Source organism: Emydura macquarii, unplaced genomic scaffold, assembly GCF_026122565.2.
Source record: "Emydura macquarii macquarii isolate MOO-44397 ecotype Brisbane River unplaced genomic scaffold, CSIRO-AGI_Emac_v2 contig_3062, whole genome shotgun sequence".
Taxonomy (NCBI): domain Eukaryota; kingdom Metazoa; phylum Chordata; order Testudines; family Chelidae; genus Emydura; species Emydura macquarii.
In genome coordinates, this window is record NW_027133199.1 from 1,689,330 (window position 1) to 1,705,054 (window position 15,725).

Genomic DNA, 15,725 nt, shown 5'->3' on the forward strand with positions numbered 1-15,725 from the left:
CATCCAAAAAGTAGTATTCTGGGAAAGTTTGCACTGGAAACTTATAAGAAGCTAGCAATGTAAAAAGCTAACACAGTTTAAAGAAAAACAGTGCTCGGCTTTCTATTTGCTAGTCTTAATGCAGACATCTGTATTTTGATTACCGTTTCTTTGCTTCTGCCTCTCCTGAATGTTCTATAACTCTTACCCTCACCCCCCCATTCATCAGCTTTTAAAGATGGCAACACTAAGTATTTTAAGGGAACAGAACCCAATATAATGCTCATTTAAAAAAATATTTTGTCTGGCGAGAGTTTCAACCAGTTTGGTTTTTTTACAAAAAAGAAAAGTTCGAGGAATGCACATGCTGAATGTTTCTCCATATTGCATAGAGTAAGAACAGAAGACATACTTTGCATCTAGTAAATACTATAAAGTTTCTTCCTACAGAACATTGTGACCACCACAAGCCTTCCCAAGACTAAAATCTCACATTGTTTCTCAAAGAAAAAAAATGAGCTTTTTAGAGTGTAGTCTCATGCTCGTGTGGAAAAAAAAAAACAGTTGTGCGCTTAAGTCCTTGTGCATTCAAAGGAGACTATTTTCTTTAGTGTTCAAGAAGTTACCTTTGAAGAAAACTGCAATTTACATTTTGAATCTATACTATTTATCCAGGATTTCCCACCCATTGTAGGTAGTGTCTGAGAACTGCCCTAGTGCTCTTGTTCCTCAAACATTGCAAGAGTGAGTATAAAAATCAAAGGTCTAGTGCCTTGAAAGACAAGTGAAGTGACAAAAAATTATAATAAATTACGTTATCATATGTTTGGAATTAAAAATACTTACAGCCTCTCCAGCTCTTTTAGATCCTGGAATGCTCCCCTTTCAATAGTACTAATCTTGTTCTCCATGAGCTGACTGAAATGTAGAATATATATAGTGGGTTAACAGTTTTATGATTATTGGCTGCATTAACACCTGCCATTACTGCACTTCAGCAACTGGCAATCATTTCACCTTTATTAACTCTGCAATTCTTATTCCAGAGCGAAATCTCATATCCAATTTAATATATTTAGGACCTCTGTGACTCCACTGGGGCACATGTGCACAAAAGGGAAAACAAAAAACAGCCTCTTCATCATTAAAGGAAATCATAAAAGCAGAGCTTAAACCTGCTCAAGAACATTAAGATAAGAAAGAAAATACTCCCAACTTGCGAAGGAGCAAGTTCCAGTTAATTATGGAAACATGGTATAATTAATCTACAGTTGTTTGGCAAATAAAATAAAAATATATAATTATTCAATGGGTATTTCACAATTCTGATGATACACCTATATATCAACTGCAAATCTGTAGTGGTAAAATATGCCCACAATAACACAAACTGCAAATAGTTGTGTTTTGAGCAAAAGGATGTAATTATAACGATAGTTACAGTTCTTCTCTAGATTGGAACAATTTTGTTATTTAACTTTTACAAGACAATTCAGTCCCAAGGAATAATTTAGCTTCACTGAATAAAATAGTGGTAATCACAATTACGCAGTTTTCTTAAGTCACATTTAATAGTTTATAACAAGCAAAAGTTAATGTAAAGACCTTTAAACAATATATTTGAAGCCATCTAAACAAAAAAATCCATGTGGAAAGAAATAAGATACCAATTGTATTAGTTTCTGAAAAAAGCAAACAAGCATTTTTAAATCGAAGCGTTGGGATTAGATATTGCCGATCTTCGGTTAAGAAAGGAACAGTATTTTCCATTTTCCTTTCTTCTGTGAATTTCCTTTTGTATCAGTTTGAAACTGAACATGTACACATACTCAACTATATGTTTTGATAATCCCACACTAGCAGTAAACTCAGTTTCTTCTCAATTAATTTTAAGCAAAATGCAAGATTTTGCTTTTCACACATTTGTAAACAACCAATTATTTTAAAGCCTCAAATTATTTTGCTATATTTATAATTTTAAGGGAAATTATACAAATAACTAGGGGCTACATACAAAACTGTTACTGTGGCATTTTCCAAACTTTTTATGTCATCCCATAATTCTTTCCCCCTCTCACATTTTAAATTCAGATGCTATAGCATAGGAATTCTATGTGGTGAAATATACAGCTTCACTTTTTTTCTTTTTTTTTTAAATACTAAAAATAACTTTTTGCAAATTTAAAATCTAACCTATATCATGTGATATTAACAAACACCATAACAGCATAAAGCAAAAACAAAAACTTACAGGACTCGAAGGTGTCTTAGGCCAGTAAAGTCAGTCTTGGTGATTCTTGTGATGTTATTTCCATTAAGGTCCCTAAGAAAAATCGTGTATGAGCAGGAAAGTGAAACCAACATTCAAAAAGGAATTAAAATTATTATTTGGTTTGGTTTTGTGTTCACAAGGCTTTAAAACCAAACAAGAACTTAAATGTGCCCAATGGTTAATTCTTAACACTAGTGCTGTGTGAGTTCCTGACAATAAAGAGACCATAAATTAAATTGGTTTGTTTTAAAGTTAATGTTTTAAACTTTGTAAGAAAACCTTATAAAACTCCATCAGTCTGTTCGCCATTATGCACCACGTTTACTCTAAGTTTTGGAGTTATCAATTCTGTTTATCACAAGTTTACCTGAATGTTTTTGTAATATTGGGATTATTAACTAATTATAACCAGGCAATATTTAGACAGAAAAGTATACCTTTTCAACTGGTACAGTTAAGAGAAAAACCTATCACGAAGTCAAGAAATCAAGTAATCAGAAATTTGTTTGGGTAGCCACTTTCGCAGTGTATTTAATATATTAAATATATCACTGAACTTCCTATGGCAAAACTTGCTTACAAAGAATCATCAAAAGACTTCATCTTCAAAGATTTACATTTATAAGGATTTACCTTACAATCCTATGTTTGAAGAGTTTAGTTTTCATACTTTTACAGCTCTGGAAACCCCACTGTGACTGTAAAGTGCAAACTCAGAGGCAATAATGGAAATAGTATTCAGGCCTTGACATTTTTGTTCAGATTTCAGCACCCCTTTCCCTTCTGGAGTTACCAACCCTTTTTCTGGCATCTTAGGTCAAGAACTAAACTTGCCCTGGTTCCAATCATTACAAGTAAAACCAGGCTTTGCTCTGGCTTGAATATACTCCTTGATCTAAGCCATAGGGGAAACAGTGTTACACAGAAACTAACCTTAGGGCTACAGATCATTTATAATATTCTTTTTGAAAAATCAGCACATTCTGTTAGTTTAAGCAAAAGTGGCAGGAAACAGTTTCTACTGAACCAAGCAAAGTTTCTTCACAGGAAAGATCACAGTCAATCATTTTGGTATTTGTCTGAGTGCAGTCCACTGCTGGAGTAAGATGTGTTTATACTTAAACCTTTGAACTGTTTTGAGCAGAATGAAACAAACAAGTGATAAGCAAAAAATTTTAATCTCTCCTCTTCCTCCTGTTCCCCCTTCCCCTTTTAGAGATGCCAAGATGGTACTAGATCCAGCAGATCTTTCAGGAAAAACTATGTATGCTTTTGACAAACTGAATGGATCATAATTTATATGCAATGGTGGTGTAATTGTGTTGGTCTCATGATATTAGAGAGTCAAGGTGGGTGATGGATTATCTTTTATTGGGCCAATTTCTGTTGGGGAGACACGTTCTGGGCTTACACAGAGCTCTTCTTCAGCTGGATCATAATTCGACAAGACACACAATCGGTTTGGGACAGTTTACTCAAGGCTGTGACTGGAGGCAGTAGTGTGTAACTGGGATAAAATCCTCTTGCATGCCCGTTTAACGGGAGCAGAGAAGAGCAAGGGCAGCTTGCGTGGGTGTCAGGAGCAAGCCACATGGAAGGGCTTTTTCTAAGGGAAAGAGGGATGTGGGTGCTAAGGAAAGTGTGTCCTTGGCCTGTCTTCCTATAACTCGAGAGTAAATGCAGCCTCAGCCCCCAACCCAGCCCCTTGCATGGACTAGGGAACTCCCTCAATTCCCTTTATAACAGTGGTGCAGGAAAAAGGAAAGCAGAGGGTTGCCCGCCGCTGGGGAGCTCTGCCCCGACAGGCAAGGGCCTCGTCGCAGAACTATGGCTTTGCGCACCAACCTACCGCCTGGGAGTTGGGCAGAAAGGGACACGCCGCCGGAAAGGGAAAAGGAAGCAGAACTTGGGCAGCTGGGCCGAGCCCCAGTATTGGGGCGAGCGGTCCCACCGGCACTGGTCCCCCGCCCCATTTTAAAAGCCGGTGCTAAGTTTGCTTGGCTGGGACAAGACTCCCCCCCCCCCCCCATTCACGGTGGCAGGACAAGCGAGGCACCCTGAAATACAACCCACCCCCGGGGCCGGGAGAAGGGGGAGCGCAGGGAAATTGCTGCCCTACATGTCGCCGGCGGCCGCGAGGGAGGAGAGGCGAATTCGCCTCCTGCCGCCTCTCTCGTGGGAAAGGCGAGGCGGTGGAAGGAATGGATCTCTTCTTTCAGGGCTCCTAACGCGACCCTGAAGCCCCCAATAACGAGACGAGCCGGAGAAGGCACCAGCCCAAGGGCGTCAGAAACCTCCGCACAAGCTCGGGGAGTTTTCTAGTGCCACCTCCCCCCAGGCGCTTTGCAGCGAGCAGGCTGGACGAGGAGGGAAGCCAAATTACGCTGCAAAGTGGGGCGCGGGGAGGACACCCTCCCCAGCAAATTGCCCCCAGAGCTCAGGGCGGAGCGCGCGTGGGGCAGCGAGAAGGGCTCTGGGGCGCCTCCCGGCAGAGAGAGGGTGGTGGAGGGGGAGGGTTACTTACAGCCTTTCGGTGTTCCGGGGGATGTTTCTCGGGACACTCCGCAGCGCCAGCCCGTGACAGTCCACGGTGCTGCCCGAACAGGAGCATTGAGCCGGGCAGGGCTGCGGCGCCGCCTCGCCGAGGAGCCCCAGGGCGAGCCCCAGCCACAGGGACAGCTTCCCGAAGCCGCACATCATCCGCCGCGGAGGCTGCGCCGTCACCGAGCCCTCCAGCATCGGGCCCCGCGGCCGGAGAGAAGCGGAGAGCGACCGCAGACTGCCCTCCCCAAAGGCGCCCGGGCACAAGCCGCCCTCCTCCTCCTCCGCAGCGGAACGGAACGAGCACTTGGGCAACTCGAAGGGTCCGTCGCGATCCAAGGCGGAACCAAAAGCCGCGGCAAGGTAAGGAGGCTGGCACCAATCCGCCCCCGAGATCAACTTCGCCGGGCTCCCGCCGCCCTCCTGGTGGCAGAGAAGATGCGGGACTCGGTCTCCGCGCGCACACTGGCTGCAGAGGCGAAGCAAAACCCACGCGTAGAGCTGGCTGCCTCCGTCCCTTCCTCCGCCTTGCCTCTTGTCCCTTCCAGCGGATCCCTCCGGCTAGAAGCCGCAAAACCCACGTTTGCTTAAAGCTGCATGTTTCCCGCAGACTGCATTGCGACCAATCGCCCAGCAGCACCACACGCGAGCGATTCAAAGCGCTGGGCAGAGCAGCTCTCTCACACGCACACACACACACACAACACACACCACGCTTCCCCCCCTCCCACTCCCCACCGACGGGCTGGTTACAGTCCTACAAGGGGGTGGGGGTTTGCCTTGCGACTGCACATAGACTCTTCTGCAAGAGGAGCCTCAGCAAACCAGACCTCACTCCCAAAGCATTCATCAAACTGGATCCCCAGGGGAGGGGGGGCGGGGTGAGAGGAAGAGTCAACACACACGATGATGTTGGGTTGTTGTACGCTCCCAAAGCCAAGTTTCGCAGGGCAGGAGCTATTCCTGGAGCACGAGAATCAGCCTGAGAAGTGCGACTCGTTGCCCTGCCGCAGAGAGAGACAGAGAGAGCGAGCGAGCGAGAGCTCATCCACTGGCGCCTCCTCGGTGACAGATCCCAGCGAGAGATCGATCGAGGGATCGAGCCCTAGGGCGATCCCGCCAGCAGCGCAGCGAGACGGACCCCGACGGCGGACGGAGTGGGTTGGGGGGCGAGCAGAGGGGGGGGGCGTGGTTACGTTCCCGGCTTGTCTCCCGGATACAGTAGCTCTGCCGCAGCAGGCACCTGACGGGAAAGGTAGGAGCGGGGTGGCTCGCACCGGCGAAGACAGTTCAGCGGCGTCTACGCTGGCTATTTAGAAGGGGGTGGGGGAGGAACTTTCCTTTCCTCAGCCCGGGAAGGGAGGATGCCTTGGGAAGGTTTCCGTTCCCCTCCCCGCTTGCCGAAGGCGCACCTGAGCAGGGGATGGCTACAGAGAACGAACAGTCCAGCTGGCTCCAGCCCCTCTGGCGCCCGGGCTGCTGGTCGCCTCCTGCCCAGAGGGAGAAGGGGATAGGGGGAGGAGGGTGGCAGAAGAGCGAACACGCAAGCTCCTTCCCTCACACCCTCCAAGTCTCTCAGTGTGAACAATAGGATGAGACACACGCAGGCCGCTTCTCTTCCCCGTTGCAAGGTGTGTGTCACTGCTAGCGCTGCAGAAAGTGCTTCCCAGGGCGCCACAAAAACCTGGGCCAGCGCTTCCCAAGCTGCTGCTGGGCTCCTTAGGAAGAGCCTTTCCAGCAAACAGGAAGCGCCCAGCAGCTTTTGCCACAGATACCGAGACCCTCCGCCTTGCCTCCTCCTTCGCCGCCCTGCCTGCTGCTGCAAACATCCATACGCCTCTCCCGTCAACAACAGCCAGCCAGAAGTTACCCCGCGCTCTGCCCCTTATATATGGGCGGTGGAGCCTCGCCTCCTCCGGCCACGCCCAGAACCGCAAGGGCTGCGTTCATTGGCTGGCCAGCTCCAGGCCTCCAAGTCGGGGGGAGGAGGTGAGCAGAAGAGGAACTGGGGAAACGCAAACAATGAATGAAAGTTCGGCGAGAATGAGAAACCCCAGCCCGTAACAAGCGACCTGCCTGCCCAGGGCGAGGCTGGCGGCAGCGCAGCGGCTGCTGCTACTTAGTACGAGGGTGGAAGGGGGGCAGAGTTCCCTTGAATCTAGGCTAGTGTATAAACTACGTACCCTTTCCTGTAGCGATCGCCACCACAGACTCCTAGGGACTGTTTTAATATTTGCAAGAGACCTAGAAAAATAACTGCAAGGTCTACGCAGTTCCAGCATCTTCACTCCATCTCTCTTTCCTCCCGCCAACGCTCTCACACACTTTTAGCTCTTTTTCAGACCTGAGATTTTTCTCACACACTTTAAATACCTCAGTGCGGAGAAAACTCAAGCATTTGTGAGACAGACAGATAAAGAAAGGGGCTGGGGGCGAGTTGCATGCCTATACTGGTGTAGTTTGCCTGCAAAAAGCAAAACTTAAATCTTGCAGATTTTTGATGCCTAGCTTGTAACTGTCTCATGCATGGCATTTAGTTTTTCACCATCCACTGAAGAGAGGTTTTGGAGAATGATACTCTATTTTTTGCCTTTTTCTTGCATTTAAAAACCCCACATTTTATGTAAATTATACAATAATCTTGTGAACAATTTTCTGAAAATTCAAGGGTGTTGAATGTGACTCTGTATACCTTTAAGTAAGCAAAGCACAGCACCATGCTGCTTTATTTATATCTGAGTGACAGATCAAGTTTTCTTTTTAAAGAAATACTAATTTCCTTTTCTTTTCTATTCCCAAGGTGTAAAATACATGCTCAGTGTTTCTCTGGGATATCCTTCTAAAAATCTTGACCACTGCCAGAAACTTCTACCATTCACAGAAAATTTTACAAACTGCAAGTTTAAAGTTGCATCTTTACTGGATTGAGTTTATTCTTCCTCCTGAATTCAACACAAGGTGATTTTTAAAACGAAAATCTAACCACAGGGACATGAGAAGGTAATTCCTCTTGCACAAACACAGAGAACACCACCAGAGAAGCCCGCACCATCACCACAGTATATTTGTAAATGCTCGAGGGAGTCCTCAGCTTCTTCCATATGACTGGATCCAGCTGAGCCTCTTTATCCCTGGAGTCTCTGCAGCATAACCCAGTAAGATGCTCACTATCCCTATCTGCTTGTTACCAAGAGGATAAATTCTGTTCTCAGTTATACTGTTGTATATCAGGAGTAACTCTGCTGAAACCACTGGAGTTACTCCTGATTTTTCTGCTGTTATTGTAGAAGGTGATCCAAAATGAAACTATTTAAAAACAAGTACAGTCATGACTATTTTATCTAGGAAAAATCATCTTATTTTTTCAGTCTGTCTCTTCCGAATGTACACAGCATACAAAAGTGCATTTCAAGGCATAAATTTATTAATTGCTTTCAACAGCTGGCACAATATATTAGTTGGAGTACTGTATACAACTAAATGAAGCTAGTCCATATTAAAACTGGTGTAAACTGAATTCAACTCACTGACTATAATGGGAATTGAGATCACTGACTGACTCATAGGATCAGGCCTTATGTAAAATATTTTAATTTGTTAGCCCCATTTTGATCATGTTTTAAGGATTAATTAGCTTATTTTTAAAATATTCTGTAATTCGCACTGTAAATTACCAGTAAATGAGCAATAGAAAAGAAATAAAAATACAATTTCACAAACTATGCAGTTTTCATGCCTCTATCAAACATTCCCTTTCTGTCTAGGGGAGAGAAAAATCAGAAGATACAATGCCATCTGGTACTATTCATTATTTGATATTTATGTGCCAACAGTGTGCTTGGTGTTATATAAGACGTTAAGGGGAAACTACTTACTTGTAGCTCTGCTTCTCTGAAGATGAAACTCCAACAGAATTCTTGTCCATGGGTCTTAGCTCCTTGGTGTGAGACTAGCAGAACTCCCCAAGTGCCAGGCCTCCTACTGAATGTAGCGTAATACTGTAGCACGGGGTCCTGTCCGGCCCCGCAGTTGTGGCCCTTCTTCAGGCCCTGGCTCGGAAGAAGGTCACTGCACCTTCCTACAAGGGGAATATTCGCTGCGGATATGAGTCTGGTGCCCCAGCCCTCAGGCAAGGCGGGCGAGCAAGCAGTCTATCGCCCTGGTCCTCAGGCCCCGCACGGTGTTTGATGGTAAATGCGAATGGCTGCAGAGCAAGGTACCACCGCATTACCCGGACGTTGGTGTCTTTCATCCACTGGAGCCAGTGGACGGGGGCCTGGTCTGTGACCACGGTGAAGGAGCTCCCCAGCAGATAGTACCTTAAGGCTTCCAGTGCCCACTTCACCGCCAGGGCCTCCTTTTCGACCGTCGTGTACCGTTCCTCCCGGGGAAACAGCCTGCGGCTCAAGTAGAGGATGGGGTGCTCCTCCCCATCAAACACCTGAGTCAGCATGGCTCCTAGTCCGACGGCCGAGGCGTCAGTCTGCACCACAAACGGGCGAGCGAAGTCCGGGCTGTGCAGGACCAGCTCGTGGCACAGGGCCTCTTTAAGTGTTACGAAGGCCCTGTCCTGTACCGGGGTCCACTGAACGCGGAGTGGTTGATCCTTTTGCAGGGTGTCTGTGAGTGGGGCGGCGAGGATGGCAAAATTCGGTACGAAACACCGGTAATAGCCAGCCAACCCTAGGAACTGTCGTACCTGTTTCTTGGTGGCTGCAGATATGAGTCTATCGCCCCGGCCCTCAGGCAGGGCAGGCGAGCAAGCAGTGGTTTTGAATCAGGAGTGCAGGGGACGGTACTCACTCTTTGGGTGGCAAGGATAAAGGGGAGGGGAGGGGGATGCAGGCACACCCAACTCCACTGCGTCCCAGCCCAGGGCCCTAGCAGTGGCAAAGGCGTTGTCACTAAGTTGGCGGAGCTCCTGCCACAACACGCCAATGGGGCTTGCCCCTTTCTCAGCCACGGTTATGGCTGCCCCTGGGCTACTTCCTCCCCATATTCCCAGGTACCTGCATCTGTGGGATCCTCGGAGTCACTGGGGTAGACCGCCCGTGGCAGGCTCGCCAGTCCCTCAGCATCCACAGGCGGCAAGCTCCTCGGCTAGAGGCAGCTCATACAGGTCCCAGGGCTCGGGATGGCTCGGCCTCTGGCAGCTCCTCTAGGTCCTCTCCAGTCTCGAGGGATGACTCAGCCTCAGGCAGCTCCTCTAGGTCAGGTCTGGCCTCGGGGGGTGGGGGGAGGAGTCTCCCAGCCCTCTGGCTCAGGGGACTCAGTCCAATTACTAGGGCCTACGGGCTTCGCCCAGTCCTGGGGGCCTGTAGGCCTTGGCCAGTCTAGGGGACCCTACCCAATCCTTAGTGGTTGGTCGCTTGGGCCGCTCCCAGGGTTTTCACCCTGGGAGGCACTCGCTTGTGTCAACGGCCTGGCCGGTTAAGGCTTCCGCTGTAGCCAGCGGGGCCGCATATCTGCCTCCAACAGCAACTTCCTCCCCTTTGAGCTGTGGGCCTGCTTTTTGTATTCTCAGCCCTGGCTTAGACTCCGCCCCTCTGGTGCTGGATTGGTCAGGCACCAGGTCCTATCGCGAGCCAGCCTCCTGGTTGCCAGACAGACTGGGCTGCCTGCCCTTTCTCTGTCCGGCCCCGTGGTTGTGGCCCTTCTTCGGGCCCCGACTCAGAGGAAGGCCACTGCACCTTCCTACAAATACCCTCTGTGAACTAAGTATTCTGCCCTCCAAGTGCTCCATTAGGAACCTTCAGTTACATGCAAGGTGAAGTTCCAGGATGCTAAGACACTTCCAGGTGATTATGAATGAAAATATGCCCCACAGGAGAAAAACAACTTAAAAATAGAAAGACAAATAAAAAAATCCTGAGGTTCGTGAGAGAGAGAATCTTGTTGGAATGATATCTTTAGACAAGCTCTAGTTACAGCAGTAAAAATTAAGGAATCTAACATTGTTCTGGCTTGTGCAGAATACAAAGCCAAAAGGGAGATATGTATATATATATATATATATCTATATACGTAAGACTATAGCTAGCAGCAAGAAAAGATCAATGATAATAATAAGAATTGGAATAGTCAGAATGAAAGCTGGAGTACCGTAATAATAATGGTTGAAAACACGACAAGAATGCACTGAAGCACCAAAGGAAAGGCCTCATAACCAACACACTCCCATGTTTATTGTGGGTCTTTATGACTTTAAGCATTTCTAGAATCCACCACAGAATTGTGTCTCTGACACTGTTAGTTAAACAGAACTGAGACTTTATTGGAGACACATACAGAATGTAGCCAGGCACTCAAAGCCTCTATCCCAGCACAGACAAACTGCCTCGATCTCAGATCTATTTTTACCACAATCCCCAGGCATGATGGCCTGAGAAGTTATAACTTTCTACAGATTTTTAAGCTGCTCATGATGTCAAGAGCCATTACTAAGAATAGCTACTTTTTCCCATTGTTTCCTAAAAGGCTGAAGCCAATAGCTCACCTCAGCCAGGATGACTATTTCCATGCAGCTTTTTCAGGTGGAAGAGAAGCTGATTCTCATAACAATGGCCAAGGTCCTTCATAGTTTTCAATGGAACTAACACCAGACTATCCTCAGTTAAGATGGCTATCACCACATCAGAACTAGGCATAAGTACTTTTTCTGATTCTCATTATTCTATCATAAATCTTGTGATACTGGATTTTTTTTTAAAGGCCCCTCTCATGAAGCTGAAAATCTGATCTTTCATTCAACAGTAAGTTTCTGTGTCCCAGAGTTGCATAGAAAATCATGAAAATAGGAACCAAGTGCACTCTAAATGCTAAGAACAAGAAATAAAAAAGAACCCAACATTTTTTAAATTCTCATGGTTTGGGGAGGGGGCTTTCATGATTTTTGAATAGTTGAAGTTGGCAATGCTGCTAACACAGGAGGATTTAGAGGGGAATGTTGAGGCAAGAGAATGTTGGTGCAAGTGAAAATGGGAGGATCTGTCTGGCAGCGAGAGTTCTATCAGAACTTCGTAAAACTGTAACTGCCTCCATAAAAGGTTTCAATTTAAATAAATCATCAAATTCCAACAAAAAATGTTTTGATAGAATTTTTCCAACCAGCTGTAGACTGGAGGCTAGATGAGCAAGGAAAGAGATTCCAAGCAGGAGAAGATGAGAGACGAAAGGAGCAGGCCAATGATAGAAAGGCAACCTTTGGTATAGAGAACTAAGAAAGGATAAGTGTCCCACTCCAAGTAGTCTCAGAAAGAGAAGGCTTACATTTTGATAGTGACCAAGAAGTTGAACTCATAGACCTTTGGTCCTTTCCAAGTTCAATTCTAAGTTTTGCCCTTGTGTCAGGAGTATCTGAAGTTTTCTGGGCTCTGGCCTTGTGCCCTATAACCCAAAGTAGCAGCCTGTCAAAATCTAAGCCACCCCTGTACCACTTCTTATTTCTTCATGTCTGTGCTTGTCAGGTCTTGTCCTCAGGCTCTTTCTAAGCAGCCTTCTGCTGAGCCCCACCCAGCTCATTACCCAGCTCCCACTTCACAGTAACAACCAAGAATTACTCAAAAGTTATCTCATTGAACTATTATTTATTCCCAAGTCTGCCCTTGGCTTCCTCTCTACAGAACTCCACCCCTGGTCTTTCCCCATTATAAACTTCTCTAGTGAAGATAAGGCCTTAGGATTGAAAATATTGAAATTGTTATTGAATCAACTGGAAGGAAGGGAAAGCTACAGACTTGGTAAGAGCTGGAATGATTCAGATGAGCTGCAGATAATGGGCCTCTTTGCTTGCCAGTCAAGAGAGAACTGACTGGAATGTTAAGAGTAACATTTGTACCATACATGGGGTGGTGATTGAAGGCCACGAGTAGACCTGACTCCCACTCCATGCTTCTCCCACTTCTGGGAGGTGTCAAAATTCTATAAGAGCTAAGAACTGTGGGAATTCCATTGGTCTCATGCTAGGAGAAAAGAATCAAGAACAAGAATCCTGCTGGATGCTATTTTTAAAGAATAAAAATAGAATTAGGCCTTTAATGTCTGCGAAGTAATTGAGGCTGGTAAAATCTTAGGTTGCATAACAATATTTTTCTCCCCCAGTGAATGTGATGATTGTGTGTCATGGTGAAGATGCCTTTATCTTTCTGGACCAACTGCTATGGTTGGAAACACTCCCCCTCTGCAAGAGACGATCTGTACCTGCTGATAGTGGGGGTAGGGAAGGAGCATAGTGAGGGCAGAGGCTACAGCAGATATTATTGAGCATGCTCAAGCCACGTGGGCCTGCTCAGTACAAGCCAAAGAACAAATCTTGGGGGGGGAGACGTGGAATCACGTGCTCCCCCATTCATTGCTTGTGCCCTCTGCCCCGCTCCCCCCCCCCCCTCCAACCAAAGCAGGCACTAACAAACCAAAACAGGATCCATGCATGGGCATATCATTTACAAGAAAGCTGGGCTGTTGAAGATGCCACTGTGATATTATTTTTAATTGAGGGGGGTTTCACAAAAATCTTCCCCATCAATCCTTAGCCTGTGAAAAGTCATCATGTACCACAGTTGCATTTTCTTACAGAGTGAAGAGGTGATAGACTGAGGAATTAATTCGTTTGTTCTCTTGTAAGAACAAAAACGCTTTCTCACCACTATTGTAACAGTAGCTAACAAGTGGTATCATTACTTACCTATGAAAGCACTGGGCAATTATATAATACTGCAACAAACATTTCATGGTAATATAATAATATTATAAACTATCACCCAGAGGCTCTAGTCAGGATTGTGCTAGGTGCTGTACAAACACATGAAGACATGGTTCCTATCCCATAAAACTTATAACCTAAGAGGATACATGACATTTGAAGGCTGGTGGTGGTGGGAAGGAAGGGAGAAATAATCAAATCTATATGTGTATATATAGAGAGACATTTGTTTCTTTAAAAATATTATGAAAAAAGTAAATGTCAGATATTTCCCTTTGCCCCTCAACCTTGCTAGACTTAATTGGCTAATTCCATAAAGACATTGCAGCAAAGGTAGCTTCTGAAGAGGGATCTGAAGGAGAGAAGTGTAGCCTTACAGATCAGTTCGAGAAGAGTATGCCATAGGTAAGGGTCTGAGATGTTTGTGTGAGAACTTGACAAATAGTAGAATGAGACTGACCTTCAGTGATGGAACAAAGAAGATGATGGGGCAGCATGATACGGGCAGGAGTGGAAAAATAAAATGAGGAAGAAATGGACAGGGTAAGGACAAGCTTGAATCTGAGGCAATGAAATGGGGAGCCAATGTGTTCTGTCACTGCTGGATAAGGACGAAAGAATGTCACCCCCTTTAATTACACAAGGAATTATTTGGGGTCAGGAAGGAATTTCCCCCCAAGTCACATAGGATGAAACCCTGGGGGTTTTTCGCCTTCCTCTGCAGCATGGGACATGGGACAATTGTAGGTTTAAACCAGTGTAAATTCTAAATTCTCTGTAACTTGAAGTCTTTAAACCATGATTTGAAGCCTAACTCAGCCAGAGGCTAGGGGTCTATATCAGGAGTGGGTGAGATTCTGTGGCCTGTAATGTTGGAAGGTCAGACTAGATTACCACGATTGTCCCTTCTATGAGTCTATGAAGCATACAGATATCTGTGACCCAGTGGAAACTATTGCTAAATTATGGAGTATTTTTGAAAAATTAAACGAGTTATGCCTTTAATGGCTTAGTGTCTAATCCTATAAATAGTTGCTACCAGGCTTAGTGCTTACTACCAGGAACACTGCCATTGGCTCCATCCTGGGCCACACCATGTTCACTTTGAACTCTGGCTGCCCAAAGGGGTCTTAAAAGTGTCCCCAAGAGGCAGCTAAGGACTTCCTCTGCATAGACTGGTTTAGGAGGTATGACAGGAAATGGTATAAGAGCACCTCAGGGCATTATAAATTAGCATAATTTAAACCAGGTTCAAGGCTCCCCTAAGGTATACTTGGGACCATAGGCGTGCGCACAGGGTGTGCTGGGCTCGACAAAATGTTCGACAAAACCATAATGTGACGCGAGCTGCTGCCGAAAAGAAAGACCCTGGCATTTTTTCTCGGCGGTGGGCAAACGTCGCGAGCCGCCAGTGGAAAGAAGGACCCCAGTAGTTTTTTCGACGGCGGGTAAGACGTCGCTAGCTGCCGCCAGAACAGATGACGCAGCGAGATTTTTCGGCAGAAAGTAAGGCAGCAAGGGTGTCAATTTTAATCCAGCATGGCCCGAAAATTCTCTGGGTGCACACCCTAATGTAATGTGCTGTGCACACCTATGCTTGGGACTGAAACAGCCTCTGATTGGCCCCAGAATCAGGGTTTGAGGGACAGAAAGGTGACATAAAGCCACTTTGGCCTGTTTTGAAATGAGCCGAGTACTGCTCCAGTGTACCTGGAGATTGAGCCCATTAACTTCTATGGGACCACTCCTGATAGACAGCACTACACTTGGTAGTAAATATTTTCATATTGTGTCCTTAATCCAAATTGAAGGAACCAAGGTGTGTCTAATGTGATCACAGGGACACTATCAAGTAGGTAAAGCCACAAAATTCATCCAACCAAAAGTATTAGATTTTTGTGGGGATATCTTTTTAGATTCTCAGTGTTTTGTCTTAATGAATCCACCACTCCATCACTTCAGACATTTAAACAATTTGATAGACTATATTTTTTACAAGTAGAAAAGAATGTCTTGAACTCCTCCTACCGGTTTTGCAGCAACAATCTGGCAATTACTATTCAAACAAGGGAGAGTAATGAAAAACTAAAACAACTTTTTAAAATGATCTGGGCTGCACCTTGTGAAGTGGAGAATTAGGTCCAAAACATACACAATTAGTTTCTGGGATTTTTTTTTAAAGACTCAAAGCTTGATTGTCACACTGGTTTTACACCAATATAATTCCATTGT

At 45.8% G+C, this 15,725-nt stretch overlaps 1 protein-coding gene across 2 annotated transcripts in view; it reads right to left on the reverse strand.

The window, feature by feature from the left end:
• Positions 1 to 6,639, reverse strand: part of SLIT2 (slit guidance ligand 2) — a 370,853-nt gene extending 364,214 nt beyond the window's left edge. For both annotated transcript variants that reach the window (XM_067530343.1, XM_067530344.1), the window contains exons 1-3: positions 4,776 to 6,639; positions 2,231 to 2,302; positions 826 to 897 (exon numbers count right to left, since the gene is read on the reverse strand). In XM_067530343.1, coding sequence (XP_067386444.1) covers positions 826 to 897; positions 2,231 to 2,302; positions 4,776 to 4,990 — 359 coding nt within the window. In that variant the 5' untranslated portion in view covers positions 4,991 to 6,639. The remainder of the gene's footprint in view (positions 1 to 825; positions 898 to 2,230; positions 2,303 to 4,775) is intronic.
• Between the last annotated feature and the right edge of the window lie 9,086 nt (positions 6,640 to 15,725).